The 16,904-nt window shown below is 48.7% G+C and overlaps 1 protein-coding gene across 1 annotated transcript in view; it reads right to left on the bottom strand.

Moving 5' to 3' along the window:
• Positions 1-16,904, bottom strand: part of CFAP100 (cilia and flagella associated protein 100) — a 50,229-nt gene that overhangs the window by 30,136 nt on the left and 3,189 nt on the right. Inside the window, exons 2-4 of the mRNA XM_045290151.1 lie at positions 9,100-9,180; positions 3,376-3,503; positions 495-687 (exon numbers count right to left, since the gene is read on the bottom strand). Of these exons, the coding sequence (XP_045146086.1) occupies positions 495-687; positions 3,376-3,503; positions 9,100-9,180 (402 nt within the window). The remainder of the gene's footprint in view (positions 1-494; positions 688-3,375; positions 3,504-9,099; positions 9,181-16,904) is intronic.

Raw genomic sequence — 16,904 nt, 5'->3', positions numbered from 1 at the left:
CCACCGAGCCAAACTGCCTGTGTTTGGCATCTTAGCCACCGAGCCAAACTGCCTGTGTTTGGCATCTTAGCCACCGAGCCAAACTGCCTGTGTTTGGCATCTTAACCACCGAGCCAAACTGCCTGTGTTTGGCATCTTAGCAGCTGCATTCATTGTGTTGGCGGCTATTCAGAAGGCAAACCGTCACTGTGATTCAAATGCCCAAGTGATTCCTCTAGACAAATGCCCAAACGTTGCCCTCCACCTGGAGTGATATTTGTGATCAGTGTGAAGGAGGGGGTCCGATCCTTTTTATTCCCACACAGGCATCTGATGAAGCCGACCCCATTTCATTCAATGCCCCCCATCAACACTTCATGGCAAATGGCACTTAAATTCCAGCTTCTATGGAAACAGGGCCCGCCCCTGCCTCTTCCCCCTGCCCCTGCAGGATCTGAGCCTGCTCAGAGTCACAGTCATGGGAAGGCTGGTCCTGGGGATCGAAGGAGAACTACCTTTGGTGACGGCCAGCTTCCAGGCAGTGTTGTCCCGGAAGGCCCGCAGTGGCTCAGTCTCCGCCAGCAGCTCCCTCTCCACCTCTTTGTCCTCCAGCTGCAACTCCCGCCGCAGGCTGGTGTGCTTGGTGGAGACCTTGGACGAGTAGGTCATCTTCTCATGCATCAGCATGGTTTTCTTCTGTTCCCGCTCCTGGGGATGGACCACAGCAGGGTGTTGCTTCCTGCTTCAGACCCGGAAGGCTCTGCTACCCTCTCTCCTCCCACAGGTGCCTCGGGCTTATGGTTGGGGTGAAGAAGGGGCTATGTAACAAGGGAGTGATTGCAAGCACTGGGGTGAGCAGAATGGCAAGTGTGGGAAACCGAGGAAGGGGAAGAGAGAGGATGCGGACACATTCTTTATTCTCCCGCTTAAGAAGCCTGGAAGGCCAGGATGCTGGAGGGAGGGAGGCCTTCACATGTGTGAGTTGGAGATGAGTCCCAGTCCCAGTCTCCTAATTAAAAATCATCCCCACTATATGCTCCCATTATAGTGCTACCTTAATGTCACCTGATGGATCACTATCCGACCTTTATCTATAGGAGCAGACGTGTGTCTTTTGTTCTCCCTGCTCAAGGGGCAGTGGACTCCCCTCTGCCTGCCCCAGTGCTAGTATTAGGTTTCTCCCCACAGTGAGCTCAGGCACCTCTAGGGTTGAGATATTGCCCACCTTGCGACGTATGTAATTAATGAGGTCTGCATGTCCTGAGAATATATAAGCCTGTAAACAAATAGATTAGCTCTCTCTCTTTCTGGTTTCTGCTGCGATGGAAGAGGTGAGCCCTTGCATGCTTTGCCTGATGCGTTTAATTATTCCCTTCAATGAGACAACCGTCCCTTAGGACCCATCTGGATGTGAGCTGATTGCCACAGGCAAGTGGAAAGACACAGGCCACCAGTGGGACAACTGCCTCCAGGTCACTCCACTGGCCACCCAAGGATCGGGGCCAGGCTGAGCTCCAGACAAAATGCAGGCCTCCTAGTTCAACTTCACGGTCAGATCATTATTGTATGGGATATACAAGTGGGCTTCAAAATGTTTCTGGAAATATTCCATTGTCTTTTCGTTTCATTTTCCCACAGACTTTATGAAGCCCTCTCATATTTATACTAAAAGGGGATTCCTTTTTTTTTTTTTTTCCCATTTGAAATCCAAATTTACCTGGGCTTCCTGTGGTTTGGTTTGCTAAATTGGATCTTCTGAGTTTCCAAGAGAAATCTGACAGTTTTCTCCACTTACCCCACACCCCCTATCTACTCCTCCTGCTCTGCTCTGGACCCCCCTGCCCCCTTGCCCTCCTCCCCCAAGGGCAGGTCTCTGACAATAGCTGGATCCCTTCCTTCTGGTGCCCAGCCCTCTGTACTAGACCCTGGTGCCTAGGACACCCTGGCTGGCTCCCATGCCCCTGGGAGGGAGGGTTTGCAGAGGTCTGCCTTGCCCGGACTGGGAGTTGAGTCTACACACAGAAGAATCAGGGGTCAGGGAAGGGGAGGGCAGGGCAGGGCAGGGAGAGGAGGCCTGAGGCTGAGCAGAGTCAGAGAGAAGATGAAAAGCCTGAAATAGAGAGAAGAAAGGGAGGATTCCCAAGGCTGAGGTCCAAGATAGTGACCTGGGGCTTGTGCTTACTCCTCCACGTCCACTAAGGAAGGCACAGAGACGTGGAGGCCACAGCACCTCGGGGTGACAGATGCTCCCAGGGGAGCCTCTCCTAGGCGTGACCAGCTACACAGGCAGCTCCCTGAGCTCCTTCCACCCAGCGTTTGGCTGAGTCTATTCATCTGGGACAGGCCAACAAGGTCCCAAGTTCCCAAGTGTTGCTGGAGGCAGGCAGGGGCAGCTCCCGGAGCACCACAGCTCTAGGGCACGGGTCTAGGAGACAGTCTGCATGTCTGCCGTGGAGGGCCTGGGACCCTGGTCGAATGTGGAGGCAGTCACTAGGCGTGCTGCCTTCGTGCATGGGCAAGAGCAGCGTGCCCCTCTCACCCAGACTAGGGGAGGCTCCCAGTCGGAGCAAGGAGGCACAAGACTCCTGACCCACCTAGCCACTTCCTGTGGCCACGGAGCTCCGAGACACTAGCACGACCTCTCAGAGCACATGGGTTTCAGGGATGGGAAAGCAGGAGAGACCTTGTTGGCCTGTGGGTTGGAGCTGGCCCTGGGCAACTGCCAGGCATGGCTGAGGGGCTTGTGTGTGCACATGCATGCACACCTCTGTATGGCTCTTTGATGTCCAGGAACTCCGGTGGCAGGAGTCTGAGCAGTCAGGGTGGCCCGTGAAGAAGGTGATCAGGAGGGGCACGGGACAATACAGTCAGGTGTGGCTTTGGAGGACAGAGGTCTTGGGGGAGGGGGGGTGTGCAGGGAGCAGCAGGGGCTGCGGGGGCTGTGTCTGCAGTGTTAACACATGGAGGTCTAAGGAGCCCACCCTCAGGCCTCCTCTCCCTTGCCTGCCCTGCCCTCCCCTTCCCTGACCCCTGATTCTTCTGTGTGTAGACTCAACTCCCAGTCCGGGCAGACCTATGCAAACCCTCCCACTCAGGGGTATGGGAGCCAGCCAGGGTGTCCTAGGCACCAGGGTCTATTACTAGGGTCTAGGCTAGGGTCTAGGCTGGGCACCAGGAGGAAGGGATCCACCATGTTAGAAGCCCAGAAATAGTGTGGGACCAGACGGGGTGAGATGGAGAGCAGGCCAGACACGTTGAATCAGGAAAAGCTCCAGGCTGACTTCGGAGTGACCCAGGGCACGTGGTGCTCTGAGCAGGAAACTCTGGTTCTGGGAGCAGGAAGCGGTGTGTGTGGTGGTGGGGGGCGGTGTCCCAGCGCCAGGGCTGGGTACTCACCAATCGAGCTTTATCTCTTTCCTGGTCTCTCAGCAAGAAGAAATCCACGTCTCCGGACAAGTGGAAAGGGTTCATGGAATGATCTGGAGCAAGCGCAGGCACTCGGGAAGACGCCGCCTTGGTTGGGCCTGGGGGTGAGAGGGGTGTGCAGGGGCAGCTGCCTCCCAGCCAGCACAGCGGGCCTAGAGCAGGTGCACGGAGACTCTGTGAATGGCCCCGGGATGGCCCCACAGACTGCTCAGCGGTCTGGGCCGGTGTCTTTTCTGTCTTCGCCTTCGTAGCGTGGAGTGGGCTCAGACGCCAGGACTGGTAAGGACCCTCATGGGCATAGCTTGTGTTGCTCAGTGTCTGCTGCGTCCCTGTAATCGGTCACACCACCACCACTATCCCCTCTTGATAAAGACTCAGGGACACCGGCGCAAAAGGGGCACATCGCTGCCTGTGATTCTGCCAGCAGCTGTCCCGACCTGCCTGTTCCCATGCAGAAGGCTCCCTGTGCCTGTGACGGTGAGCAGTGAGTCTGTCTTTCTGTTTGCTTGCTTGCTTTCAGAAATCTCAGGAATCCTCCAGGGGAAGGCCAGGCTGGAGGGGTGGGGATGGGGGATAAGGTGGTGGTACAGGTGCCCAGGGAGGCAAAGTACCAGGGCCTGGAGGGCAAGGCAGGAACTGGCCAGTGATGAAATCCAGAGGTTCCACTTTGCTGGCCACCAGTGCTGGGGGAGAGGTTGGCAGGTGAGCGAGTACCTCAATTGCCTCCAGGCTGAGAGTAACTGTCTCAGGGAGGGCCAAACCTGGCGGGAGGGGTGGGGTGGGGCGGGGGGCAAACCTGCTCCTAGTCTTTGGGAAAACACCCCAAACGAAACAAGATTCATAAGACAAGGCATCACTGGCCCTGTGAGTTTTCCAAGACTGGAACTCTTGACAGGGGTTGAGAGCCCGTCTCTCTCCTGGGGTTTTGAACTGCTGACCTTGAGGTCAGCAGCCCAACACATCATCACTCTACCACTGGGGCTCCTGGTGTGGGGAAGTGGAAGACTTAAAAGGTAAGGTCCCACAGAAAAAGACGAGGCAATTTGCTCCTGTAAAAGCTTAGAAATCCTGTATAGCAGTGGTTCTCAACCTGTGGGTCGTGACCCCTTTGGGGATCGAATGACCCTTTCACAGGGGTCGCCCAATTCATAACAGTAGCAAAATGACAGTTATGAAGTAGCAACAAGAATATTGTATGGTTGGGGTCACCACCACATGAGGAGCTGTGTGAAAGGGTCTCGGAGGACCAATGCTGTACAGGGTCATTCCGAGTCAGAATCGACTTGATGACAGGGCCTTTGTGGGGTGATTTTGACCCTTGGTTTAGAGGAAACGGGATTCTCTGTAGAAATAACTCAAAAGTCGAGGGGGGCAGAGGAAGGGAGGGGGAGGGGGGAAAGGAAAATGAGCTGATTCCGGGAACCCAAGAGGCAAGCGAATTTTGGGAATAATGAGGGCAACAAATGTATAGATGTGCTTTACACAATTGATCTATGTATTGTGATGAATTTTATGAGCCCCAATAAATTGACTTAAAAAAAAAAGAAAGAACTCAAAAGTCAAAGAGAGTTCGATGAAGAAACAATTCCTCTACTTTGAAACAGTTGCTGATTGTATATGTGGGTTTTTTTCTTCTAGTATTTTTCAATACACATTTTAAATATTGTCACATCGTCTTTTTGTTTGTTTTTAAAAGCATCTTTGTATAAAAATGTTACAAATGCTTTATGAACCTTATACACAAATATGGCTAAGGCTTCTTGTTTCCCCCCAGTCCCCGCAGCTGTGGCACGGGCAGTGGTGACGATGAATCCAAATCGACTGAATGGCAGTGGCCAGAAGTACACACAAATCTGTCTTAGAAGACGTACAGCCAGACTGCTCCTTCGAAAGCAGGGTGGAGACCTCGTCTCGCTGGTCTTTCCTGATAACAGGTCCGCAGTAAGCGAGATGAACTCTCTCCATCCTTATTCCAAGTCGAAGCTGATTCATAGCAACCCTAGGGTAGTTTCAATATTTTTCACCAACACCGTAATTCAAATGCATCAGTTCTTCTCTGATTTTTCTTACTGGTTGTTTATCTTTTACATGCATATTGTGCAGCTGAAAATACTATGGTTTGGATCAGGTACAGCTTAGTAACATCCACGGTTTTATGCAACAGATTTATCTAATGCAACGCATCACTTGATTTTCTGACGGCTGCTTCTAGAAGCACTGAGTGTGGACCCAAGCAAGATGAAATTCTTGACAACTTCGATCTCTGCTCTGATACACATTATGTTGTCTAGTTATGAAGATAACTAGACATGAGATAACTAGATCTCTTACATTGCGTTGCCATCCACACTGAAGGCTGTGGTCCTCGATCTTCATCAGCAAGGGCTTCAAGTCCTCCTCGCTGTCAGCAAGCCAGGTAAGATCATTTGCATAGCACAGGTTGTTACTACGCCTTTCTCCCATCCTGACGCCGGGTTCTTTTTCACATGGTCCAGATTCTGATGATTTGTTCAGCGTACAGATTGAAGAAGTATGGCAAAATGCACACCTTCTCTAATTTTAAACCACTCAATATAACGTTCCCTTGTTTTGTCTGAATGATCTTTGTTGTTGTTGCTTTTCTTGGACCATGTATAGGTCCATGGGAACAATTGTGTGTTCTGGAATCCCCATTCTTCTCGATGTTTTCCATATTTGTATAATTCACATAGATGAATGCCTATGTGAAATAAATACAGCACGAGTAAACATCTTTCTGAAATTCTCCGCTTTTAGTACAAATCCATCTGATGCCAGCAAGAATATCCTTCATACAACATGTCTTCTGAATCTGTTGAATTTCAGCTTCCAGCCAATGCACTGTTAAAATGTTGAGTCCGCTTCAGCAAAAATTTCCTTAATGTGATGTTAATGATATTGTTGGATAATTCCCAAATTCTGTTGGGTCACATTTCTTTGGAATGGCACATATGGATCTCTTCCAGTCAGTTGGTCAGGTAACTGTCTTCCAAATTTCTTGACACAAACAAGCAAGTGTTTCCAGTGCTTCATCAGCTTGTTGACACATTTCCATTGGCATTTTGTCAGTTCCTGGAGCCTTGTTTGTTACTAATGCATTCAGTGTAACTTGGAATTCCTCCTTCGGTACTATTGGTTCTTCATTATGTTACCTCTTGAAATGGTTGAGTATCAGTCAGTTCTTATTGGAACAGTGACTCTGTATTCCTTCCATTTTCTTTCGGCGGTTCCTGCATAGATTAGTATTGTGTCTGTAGATTCCTTCAATAATACAACTTGAGGCTTGGATTTTTTTTCTTCAATTCTTTCAGCTGAATATATGTTGTGTGCGTATTTCCTTTTTTGGGGGCTTTCTTCTCGAGCTGCCCTTTGAAGTTTTCTGCTCTGTCTACCTCACCGTTTCTTCCATTTGCTTAAAAAGCAGGCTTCAGAGGCTCTTCTGACCTCCACTTTGACATTTTGTTCTTTCTTGTCCTTTGAGTCGCCTTGTGCTTTCTTCAGGAATGATGTTCTGGATCATCCTGCAGCTCGTCAGTACTTCTGTCATTCATGTTTGGTGATTCTAATCTGTTCTGGAGATGTTCTCAAAATTCAAGTAAGATCTACTCAAGGTTGTATTTTGGCTTTCTTGGATTTGTTTCAACTTCAGCCTGGAACTAACAAATGGAGGTCCCGAGAGCTTTACTTCATCCTTGTTATGCTCAGCTCTACTTTGATACGGTAGTTCTTCCTCCGTCCTACTTTGAAGCCCTGTCAACCTGATGGGCTCATCTGCCAGCACGACATCTGACAGCATTCCATTATTGTTCGTAAGGTTTTCCAATGGCTAAACCCTCCAATGTGGACAGCCTACACCTTCTTCATAGTCTGTTCTTCATCTGGAAGCTTTGCTGGTATCCCAAATACCAGTCACAAAGCTTCTAAACTCATAATAACAGGCAACTCACCACAGTACGGCAAACTGACAAACCATAGGGGCATGTATGTGTCTGCCGCTATGGCCCCTGCCTCATTTCTGAGACATTCTTGTCTAGAATGCTCAATCTGAACCTCAGAGTGAACAGAATCAATGTCTGCTCTCTGGATGTAGATAAAAGATTGGAGGGAGAAGCTCTGAAGATGCTGGTGGGTGGAGCCTCCCATGGGGAGGAGGGTGGTGTCTGGACTTCGGAGACTGGACCATGCTAGTCTGGTACTCCTCAGGAACTGGGCGAGAGCAAAGCCTGGCGAGAGACTCCTGAAGGAGTGAATCCGGTTCCATCCATGACCATTTAGGTTTCAGAAGAGATTCAAGAATAGCTTTGCAGAGAGCCTCTCTGTCAGATTTAGGGAAGTCAGGAGACCAGATTAGGATGTGACCTGAGCAGATGGGCTTGCTTTCCCCTATCCCCAATCCAGGCCGTAAAAGGGACCCAAAAGAAAAATATTAAGTCTACAAGAACCTCGGTAAAAGGGGGTGGACAGCGTGACACTGGTAGATCCGAATTATTAGGCATGTGAAAGAGGAGACTGGTCAGGTGGGATTGAGGGAGCGCGAAGAGAAGCCCGAGGGAGAGCCCATGTGAGGTGGACTCGTCTGAGGATGTAGAGATGGGGCAGGTGGCCTGGATAAGGATGGTGTGTGGGCAGGAATTGGCAACCACCAGTCCCCATCCTTACGCTCTCTCACTGGTCTGAAACCAAAGGCATTTGCCTGAAGTTTGGGATTGTGAGATGCTTGGTTCAGAGGGTCCTTCTGTCACTACCCTGGCAAGAGTCATTCGGTCACTACACCAGCCCTTCACTCCCGTGGGCACTGTTGTCCTACTTCTCCATCAAAGAAATCAAGGACAGGTGGTTCCCAAGCCTGCACGTGCACCACATGTCAGATGGAGCACTGTCCTTTCTCAAAACCAGCCCATGGGCAGGAATGAATTCCACTCCCATTTTACCAAGGAGAAAACGAAGGCACAGAGAGATGAGAAGACTCACCTAAGGTCACGTGGCTATAGTAGTTACTTGGAGATGAACTTGACAAAAGAGGAAGTGCACTGCAGTCAGGTGAATGGGGGAATATTTAATGTGAAAGATAAGCCTACATGAGGGTCCGAATGAGGCACATGCAGCCAGCTGCCTACAATATTCCTTCCCCAACAAGTGTGCCCAGCGGAATAGCAACATTTCTGTCTTCCCTGCAGATGCTAGTGGCCATGAGATAAACGTCTGGCCAATGGAATGAAGACAGAAATTGCTGCGGGAGGCAGGGGGAGTTCTGGAAGGAATCCTTTCCCTGAGAGGGCTGACTGGGCTGCTGAGCACCTGTGACCTTCCCTTGGCCTCTTCCTGCAGATGTGACTGGGCCCACCGCAGCATCCACCTTGTGACCATGCAGGAAGACTTGGGAGCAGGCCCCCCGGAATGACATGACGGGGCTGCCATTCCAGGCCTGGGCTGGCTTCTGCCATATTTCCTATTACAAGAGCGGGACGGGGAGTTGGGGACGAGGACGAAGAAGTCCCACTTGGTTCTCATTCCCATTAGTTCAGGTTCCAGAAACCCAGTTCTTAAGAGAAACAGGAAGCCAATGAAATTCTCTGCCATTAATATTAGATAGTAGATCCTGGGGGCTGTTAAGGGCAGAAGGGAGAGGGTTTGCCTCCCACCAATTGGAACTTCAACCTCCCACTCAAGGGTTACCTTTACACTTGTTGGCCTGTTTTTCCAGGTCTCCTTCAACGGGAGAACAACAACTGTGGTCTGTATCCTCCAGGCTACTCTCTGTAAAGACACAAGGTCGGGCCAGAGCAATGAGTCCTTCACACCCAGGAATCATTGAGCATCGTTCCAGTAGGAGAGAGATTCTAGATATACCAAGGTGTTAGCCCCAGCTTTGATATCTGTCCCCAGCCAGTTGAGTGAGCGTGGGACAGCCAGCATGTCTTCTCTGTGCCTCAGTTGCCACATCTAAGGTGATCATCCTGGCCTTGCTGGGAAGTTGTGCCGAGCGCCCAGCACACACGCCAGGGACCCAGTGTTTGTGGACCTCCCCTTCCACATTCCATCGTCTGTCTCCGGCTAGAGTTCAGCGGCATTTTACAAAGGAACACAATTTGTGTCTGGGATCTGAAGCCCTCCATGCTCACCCAGACAGCGCCCCAGTTGCTGAGACCCCACGACAGTGCAGGCATTGCCCACCCCAGTCCACTCTGGACTCCCTGAGCCTTTTGAAAGAGGTGCGAATGAAATGCCAGCACATCTTAAACTCAAGAAACTGAGGAAAAACTGCAAGCCCTGAGCTGAAATATGGAAGGATCCTCTGGGCAGAATGTTGAATGCTGCAAGAAGAAGATGGAAGACAAAAATCCAACTCACTGCACCAAAAAGAACTAGCTGACATCCCACCGTTTCAGGAGGTAGCATAGGAGCAAGAATCAATGGTGCCAACAAAGAACTTCAAGCTGCACCCGAAAGCCTTAGCCCAAAACAAGGCTCAAGCAATTGTTGAAATATGAATTTAAATGTTTTAACAAGCTGATGAAGCACTGGAAACACTCATTTATCTATGTCAGGAAATTTGGAAGACAGCTACTTGGCCAACTGACTGAAAGAGATCCATAATTCTCCTCATTCCAGGAAAGGTGATCCAACAGAATGCACAAATTATAGAACAATATCACTGATATCTCATTCAACTAAAATTTTGTTGAGAACCACCTAACAACAGTGGCAGTAGAACATTGACAGGGAGCTGCCAGATGTTCAGGTTGGATCCAGGATAGGACATGGAAAAAGGGGATATCGTTGCTCATGTCAGATGGATCTTGGCTGATAACAGAGAATGCCAGAGAGAGATTTACTTGTATTTTATTGACTATGCACAGGCATTGACTGTGTGGATCATAACAAACTATGGATAACTTCAAGAAGAATGAGAATTCCAGGACACTTCATTGTGCTCATGGAGAACCTGTACGTGGATCAAGAAACAGTTGTGAAGCCAGTCAGGGTGCAGAGTAGCAATGATCAAACATACATTTTTCCTATAGTTCTTGAATGCTTCCTCCCCCCACTATCATGATCCCAATTCTACCTTACAAATCTGGCTGAACCGGAGGATGTACGCTGGTACAGATAGGAACTGGAAACACAGGGAATCCAGGACAGATGAACTCCTCAGGACCAGTGGTGAGAGTGGTGATACTGGGAGGGTGGAGGGAAGGTAGGGTAGAAAGGGGGAAGAGATTACAAGGATCTACATATAACCTCCTCCCTGGGGGATGGACAGTGGAGAAGTGGGTGAAGGGAGACATCAGATGGTGTAAGATATGACAAAATATTAATTTATAAATTATCAAGAGTTCATGGGCGAGGGGGGAGCAGGAGGGAGGGGAAAATGAGCTGATATGAAGGGCTCAAGTAGAAAGCAAATGTTTTGAGAATAATGAGGGAAACAGATGTACAAAAATGCTTGATACAATGGATGTGTGTATGGATTGTGATAAGAGTTGTACGAGCCCCAAATAAAATTATTTTTTTTAAAAAAAGAGGCAGCTGTGAAAGCAGAAGAGAATTCTGCATAGTTTAAAAATCAGGAAGGTGTGTACCAGGGTTGTATCTTCTCACCATACTTATTCAATCTGTATGCTGAGCAAATGCTCAGAGAAACCAGATTATATGAAGAAGAATGTGGCCTCAAGATTGGAAGAAGGCTTATTAATCGCCTTTGATAAGCAGATGACACAACTTTGCTTGCTGAAAGTGAGGAGGACTTGAAGCTCTTGCTGATGAAGATCAAGTATTGGAGGCTTCAATATGGATTACAAATTACTGTAAAGAAACTCCAAATCTACACAACTAGAACAATAGGTAACATCATGATAGATGGAGAAAAGATTGAAGTTGTCAAGGATTTGTCTTGCTTGGATCCACAATCAATGCTCGTGGAAGCAGCAGTTAAGAAAGCAAACGATGCATGGCATTGGGTGAATCTGCTTTAAAGGACCTCTGGAAAAGCAGGGGTGTCACCTTTGAAGACAAAGCCATGCCAGCTCGTGTTATTTCCAATTGCCTGTGATCCATGTGAAAGCTGGACAGTGAACAAGGCAGACGAAGAAGAATCAGCGCATTGACATTGTGGTGCTGGAGAAGAATAGTGAAAGTCCCTGGACTGGCAAAACAGCCAACAAATCTGTTTGGGAAGAAAGAGCCGGAAGGATCCTTAGAAGCAAGGATGGCAAGACTTGGTCTCACAGATGTCAGCCACATGATGAAGAGAGACGAGTCACTGAAAAGGGCGTCATGCTTGGACAGTAGAAGGGCAGTGAAGAAGAGAAAGGCCCTGGACAAGATGCATGGACACAGTGCCTGCAACCAGGGCCTCAAACATCAAAGCAATGGGAGGGTGGCGCAGGGTTCTGATCCATTGTACATCAGGTCGCTATGAGTTGGAACCAACTTGAAGGCGCCTTACAAAAGAAAGCCTGGTCTCCAAGGCCCGACCAAGGGCGTCCACTCCAGCCTCTGTCTCTTCTTTGAATAACCCAAGTTCCTGCTCCACTTTTCCCAGGTGCTTTCCACGCGCTAGCTCCCTAACTCCTACTGAGATGTCAGGATTGTCATTGATACCCAGACATTGCCTTCCCTGACCGACTGTACCATCTACATCACCCTCCCTCGCAGTTGCTCAAAGCTTCCAATTATTCTTCATTATGCTATTTATTGTCAAACGGATTAGTTTCCAATATCTGCCTTCCCCATTGACTGCAATCCCAAATGGGAGGGTATTAGTCAAGCATGGTACCCACTGCCTGGAACAGATGGCTAGCACATAGTTGATCCTTAATAAAGGTCTGGGCGCAAAGAAACGTTCTGAGTACTTGTGGCTCAGTCTCCGTGTCCATAGTGCTGTCAGTTAGCAACCCCAGATCACCCCTGCTCTGTGTATGCAGGGGACATCGGCCACCTGAGAAAGCAGTGGGCAGAGGATCCACACAAGGAGATAGTGAAGATATGATGGGCCCGTGGAAGTTTCTTAGAGGAGCTGAGCTGGGGCTGGGTCCTAAAGGACAGACATAGTGCACAGTGAAGGGGTGCAAAGGAGAGTTTCAAAGGCAGGAGACAAATCTCTCCGCTGTCAGGGGCATGGTTGGTGACATCCCTTTGGGGATGGGAATGGCAAGTTCACAGCCTGAAGGGGGAACAGAAAGGGCTACTTCTCTGAGTACTTTCCCTAGAGAAGAGCTCTTCCAATATGAACTTTAGTTACTATGTTGGCACAACGATCTTTAGGATGGTGGAGTAAGCCATCATGTGAGATTGAGCCCTTCAAATGGGTCCCCGTTTCAGCCCTGGACCCTGGCCCTCCTAATGCTCCTTTGTTTCTCAACATCACCTCTGACTCAGGCTTCAGATACATAGAGACCAGTCCAAGCCAGATGAAAGGATGGGGTTAGCGGTAGTAATAATAGAACTAGGAATACCCGTGTCAATATGGCTAGCATTCACAGAACACTTGAAATGTGTTTTCTCATCAAACTCACATAGCTGTAGGAAATAGGATGAGGGAGCTGAGGCTCAGACACGTGATATGACTCAGTCAGATGACGCAGCCAAGGAAGAATGAGGCCTGTAGGCCTGGCTGCTTTTGCCCACGATCAAACAAGTGGCCAGATACCTCGTGCAACTACCTGGTCCAGACTCAGAGCTCAGTGTTGCCAGCGCCTCCTACTCTTTGGCTCAGTCCTCCTGGTTCCAGCTGACTTCAGAAGGTTAAACTCAGCAGTGGTCCCGGCTTGCATCCCTTGCCCAGGCACATGGAGCCCAGACCTGGCCTGATTATTTGTGCCTGCAGGCTTGGACTCACAATAAAAGCACAGACTCTTAGTGGGACCCTGGGCCTTGAGTGTGCCACTCAGCTCCAGAGGCTCCTGTCTACAGGCGATCTCTCAGGGAAGCTACCCAACCAATCTGGAGCAACCTCCACAGGGATAGCGCAACGATTCCCCATTGTTTTGCTTTAATGATGCAAGAGTTTGATTTATGATCTATAAATATTTCAAAGTGACAGGTTGTTTTGTTTTGTTTGGGTAACCCTGTGTCCACCTTTCTCCACTTTAAAATGTACTTTGAAGCAAGAATGAGTGAGTGAATGAGAATGAGAAAGTAAGAGAGCAAGGGTAATAGTGGCAACAATTGTTTGTAACAACACATTTTGAAACAAGCAGCATGACGGTCTTAGTGATGTGGCAGTTCTATAAGAGCAGTAGCACAAGGGGTTGGCTGGAGCTATATGAGGGGTCAAATGCTGAGGCGCTCCTTTGCAGAAGGCTATGCATGACAGTGAAAGCCTAAAACCCACTGGCAGAGTTCCCACACGGATTAAGCCTCCCTTGAATTCCTCCTGACTGTTAACCAGGGATGTGCATGGTCCTGTCCTCAGGCAGAGTGCTGTGGAAAGTGGACTACTTCCAGCCTTCTCCGGCCAGTCTAGGGAAAGGCAGTCTTTGTGGCTTGCCCGGGTGTTTCCTTGATGGAGGTCAGTGTACAGGGGGTTGCATAGTCACGAGTCATGCCCTGACTGCCTTGGTCGGAAGACCCTGGACCAGTCTTGTAGGTTCTTCTGTCTAGCATCATGCACATCAGTGGTTCTCAACCTTCCGAATGCCGCAACCCTTTCATACAGTTCCTCATGTTGTGGGGACCCCCCCAACCATAAAATTACTTTTGTTGATACTTCATCATTGTAATTTTGCTACTGTTATGAATCCAGCGACCCCTGTGAAAGTGTTGTTAGACCCCCAAAGGGGTCATGACCCACAGGTTGAAAACTGGTGATATACGTGTCCCAATCAGGGTTCCATTTCTGCTTCTGTAATCCCACCTATAAGTGTGTGGTAGTTACATAATCTCATTTCAACTTGAGGGTCTTATGAGCAAATGGGTGGGGTCTAACCTGTCAATCAGGACCTAACCAATGATGCCTCTGTGTGGGCGTGGCCTTCTTATGAGGATTCTGGGAACTTCCTCTCTCTTGATGCCACCACAGAAGAGGTGGGCCATATATTCTCTCTGCTTCATCTTCCTGTGAGGAGCATCACTCAGAGAGCTGGAGGAGCCAGCGCTGAGATGTTTCCACTGCCATTGGATCCACAAGACTTTTCACCCACTGGCCTGTGATCGTCCTGCATTCGGCATCATTGCATGTGTTGCGTGAGTTTAAAGAGGAATTTATGGACTGGTATTGGACATATGAGCTAAGATCAGACTTACGGACTTGATGTGGACTGGGCTGGGATGTTTTCTCAATATACAATTTCTCTTTCATATAAAGCTTTCTTGCACACATATAAGTATCTGTGGATTTGTTTCTCTAAACCCAGACGAACACACTGTGATATATTGATTTGTCACCAATCATGTTTTTTTTTTTTCAGTTTCCTTTGTCCTCCCATGTCCTTTTTAAAACCCTGTGTTTCAGCAAACCCTTGGAACCATCATGATAGCATGCTAATGGCCTTCCTCATCCATCAGGATGATGTGTCTCTGTCCTGTTTCAGACTTAAAAAATTGTTCTTCCTAAATTATATTTGAGGCGAGAGGTCTTTTTTGTACCCTAAAACACAACAAACGAAACCTATTCTCTCATAGTTTAGGAGACCAGAAGCCCAAATTCAGGGCACCAGCTCTGGGGGAAGGTTCTTGTCTTCTTTAAGTATCTATGAGCCCTGGGTTCTTTGAAGATCTCCACATTTCTTGGTTTCCTGGGTCTGAATCCTTCTCCGTGCGGGAACTCCAGGTCCACAGGACATGCACACTCCACTCTTTCTTTGGGGTAGGAGGATCCTCTTTCTCTTCTCACTTATCTAATCTCTTTTATGAGTATATTTCAAAAGCAATTGGCTTAAAATACAATGCAATCCTATAGATTATATCTGACTTCATTAACGTGACTGTAACTCATTCTGTCTCATTAACATCATAGAAGTTAGGATTTACAACACAGGGTAATTACATCAGATCACAAAATGGGGATACTTACCTAATACTGAGAATCATGGCCTCGCCTGGTTGACACAGAGTTTGGGGGGATGCAGCTCAATCCATAACATTCCACCCTTTCTTATTCACTGCCATCAAGTCACTGACTCGGAGTGACCCTGTAGGGCAGAGTGGAACTGACCCTTTGGGCTCTTCTTAGGCTGTAACTGCTTATGGAGCAGAGAGCCTCATCTTTCTTCTGTGGAGTTGCTGGGAGGTTTGAACTTCTGGCCTTGAAATGAACAGCCCAACTCGTGATCCACTGCTTCACCCCAACATTTAGATCCTTGTCATGTGTAAGGCACCTTAATGCCTAAAGTTTAAATCCCCTAGCCCAAATTCAGTCTGGACCCAAATTCCTTTTCGTCTGTGAATCTAGAATGCAAGTTATCTGCTTCCAAAGTACAAAAGTGGAACTCACACAAGGTAGACTTGTGTCTTGCAAATGGAAGACATTGGAGGGGAAATGGGACACTAAGGAGTACCGAGCAAGTTAAAAACACAGTATACAATTTGCATGAACTCTCAAGGCTTACACATACGCCTTTCTTCTCTGAGACCTTCCAGGTCCTCCAGGGCTCGAGGCCCTATTCTCTGGAGGCTGCATGGCTTTGGGGTTTAGCTCCACCTTCTAGGCCCACTAGACTGACACATTTGTTCCTTCAGGTTTGGGCAGCCCCATCTTCCTAGTCTGCGTTGTAACTCAGCAGACCCCAGTCTTCTGTCCCTTGAGCAGGGCCGCTCTTGCCAGCTCAGCTTTGGGCAGCTGACTGGGGCCCATCCCCCTTGCACCCAGGAACAGCACCCTGGGCTCCAGAACCGAGTTGGTGAGGATCTCACTCTTCAAAGCCTAGGAAGCTGTGGTCCTTCAAAACACCAGGGACCAGGGTGCCACCCTTTGAGACCCAGGCAGCTCTGTTTCCTCTGCTCCTTGCTTCTTCAGCTTCTGCTTCCTGGTTCCTTGGCCTCTCAGCCCCATGCCCCCACCCCCACCCCTACTTCTGGACCTCTTTGTCCTGCAGGTCCGACAAGGACCTGGAGATAACCCACTCCACCAGTAAGATCACACAACATCTAGAATGATGTCCTAGTTCTGCTGCTCCTTCTCACCGTGTGTGCCAGGTCTCAGGTCTCTTCATTTCCATCTGAGCCCAGAATCCCACCCCAGCTGCCCTTGACGTTGACCATTCTGTCAACAGTCTCTTCGAGGCATCTTCAAATTCTTCTAGCCTCTACCCAGTTCCAAAACTGCTTCCATATTTTAGGGATCTATTAGAGCAACACCCCCCTCTATTAGTGTGCAGTTCTGTCTCAGCTGTTTAGTGCTGCTACATCAGAAATGCCACAAGTGGATGGCTGTAACAAATGACTGTATGTGTTGTTGTTTTGTTTTCTTTTGTTGCTTTGTTTTGCTCTGTCTTGTTTTTGTGCATATTATTACCTCTGCAGGTCTGTCTAGATAAGAT

Source organism: Echinops telfairi, unplaced genomic scaffold (assembly GCF_000313985.2).
Source record: "Echinops telfairi isolate 266 unplaced genomic scaffold, ASM31398v2 ScPeMD7_31;HRSCAF=116, whole genome shotgun sequence".
NCBI lineage: Eukaryota > Metazoa > Chordata > Mammalia > Afrosoricida > Tenrecidae > Echinops > Echinops telfairi.
This window is presented reverse-complemented; position numbering and strand designations above follow the sequence as displayed.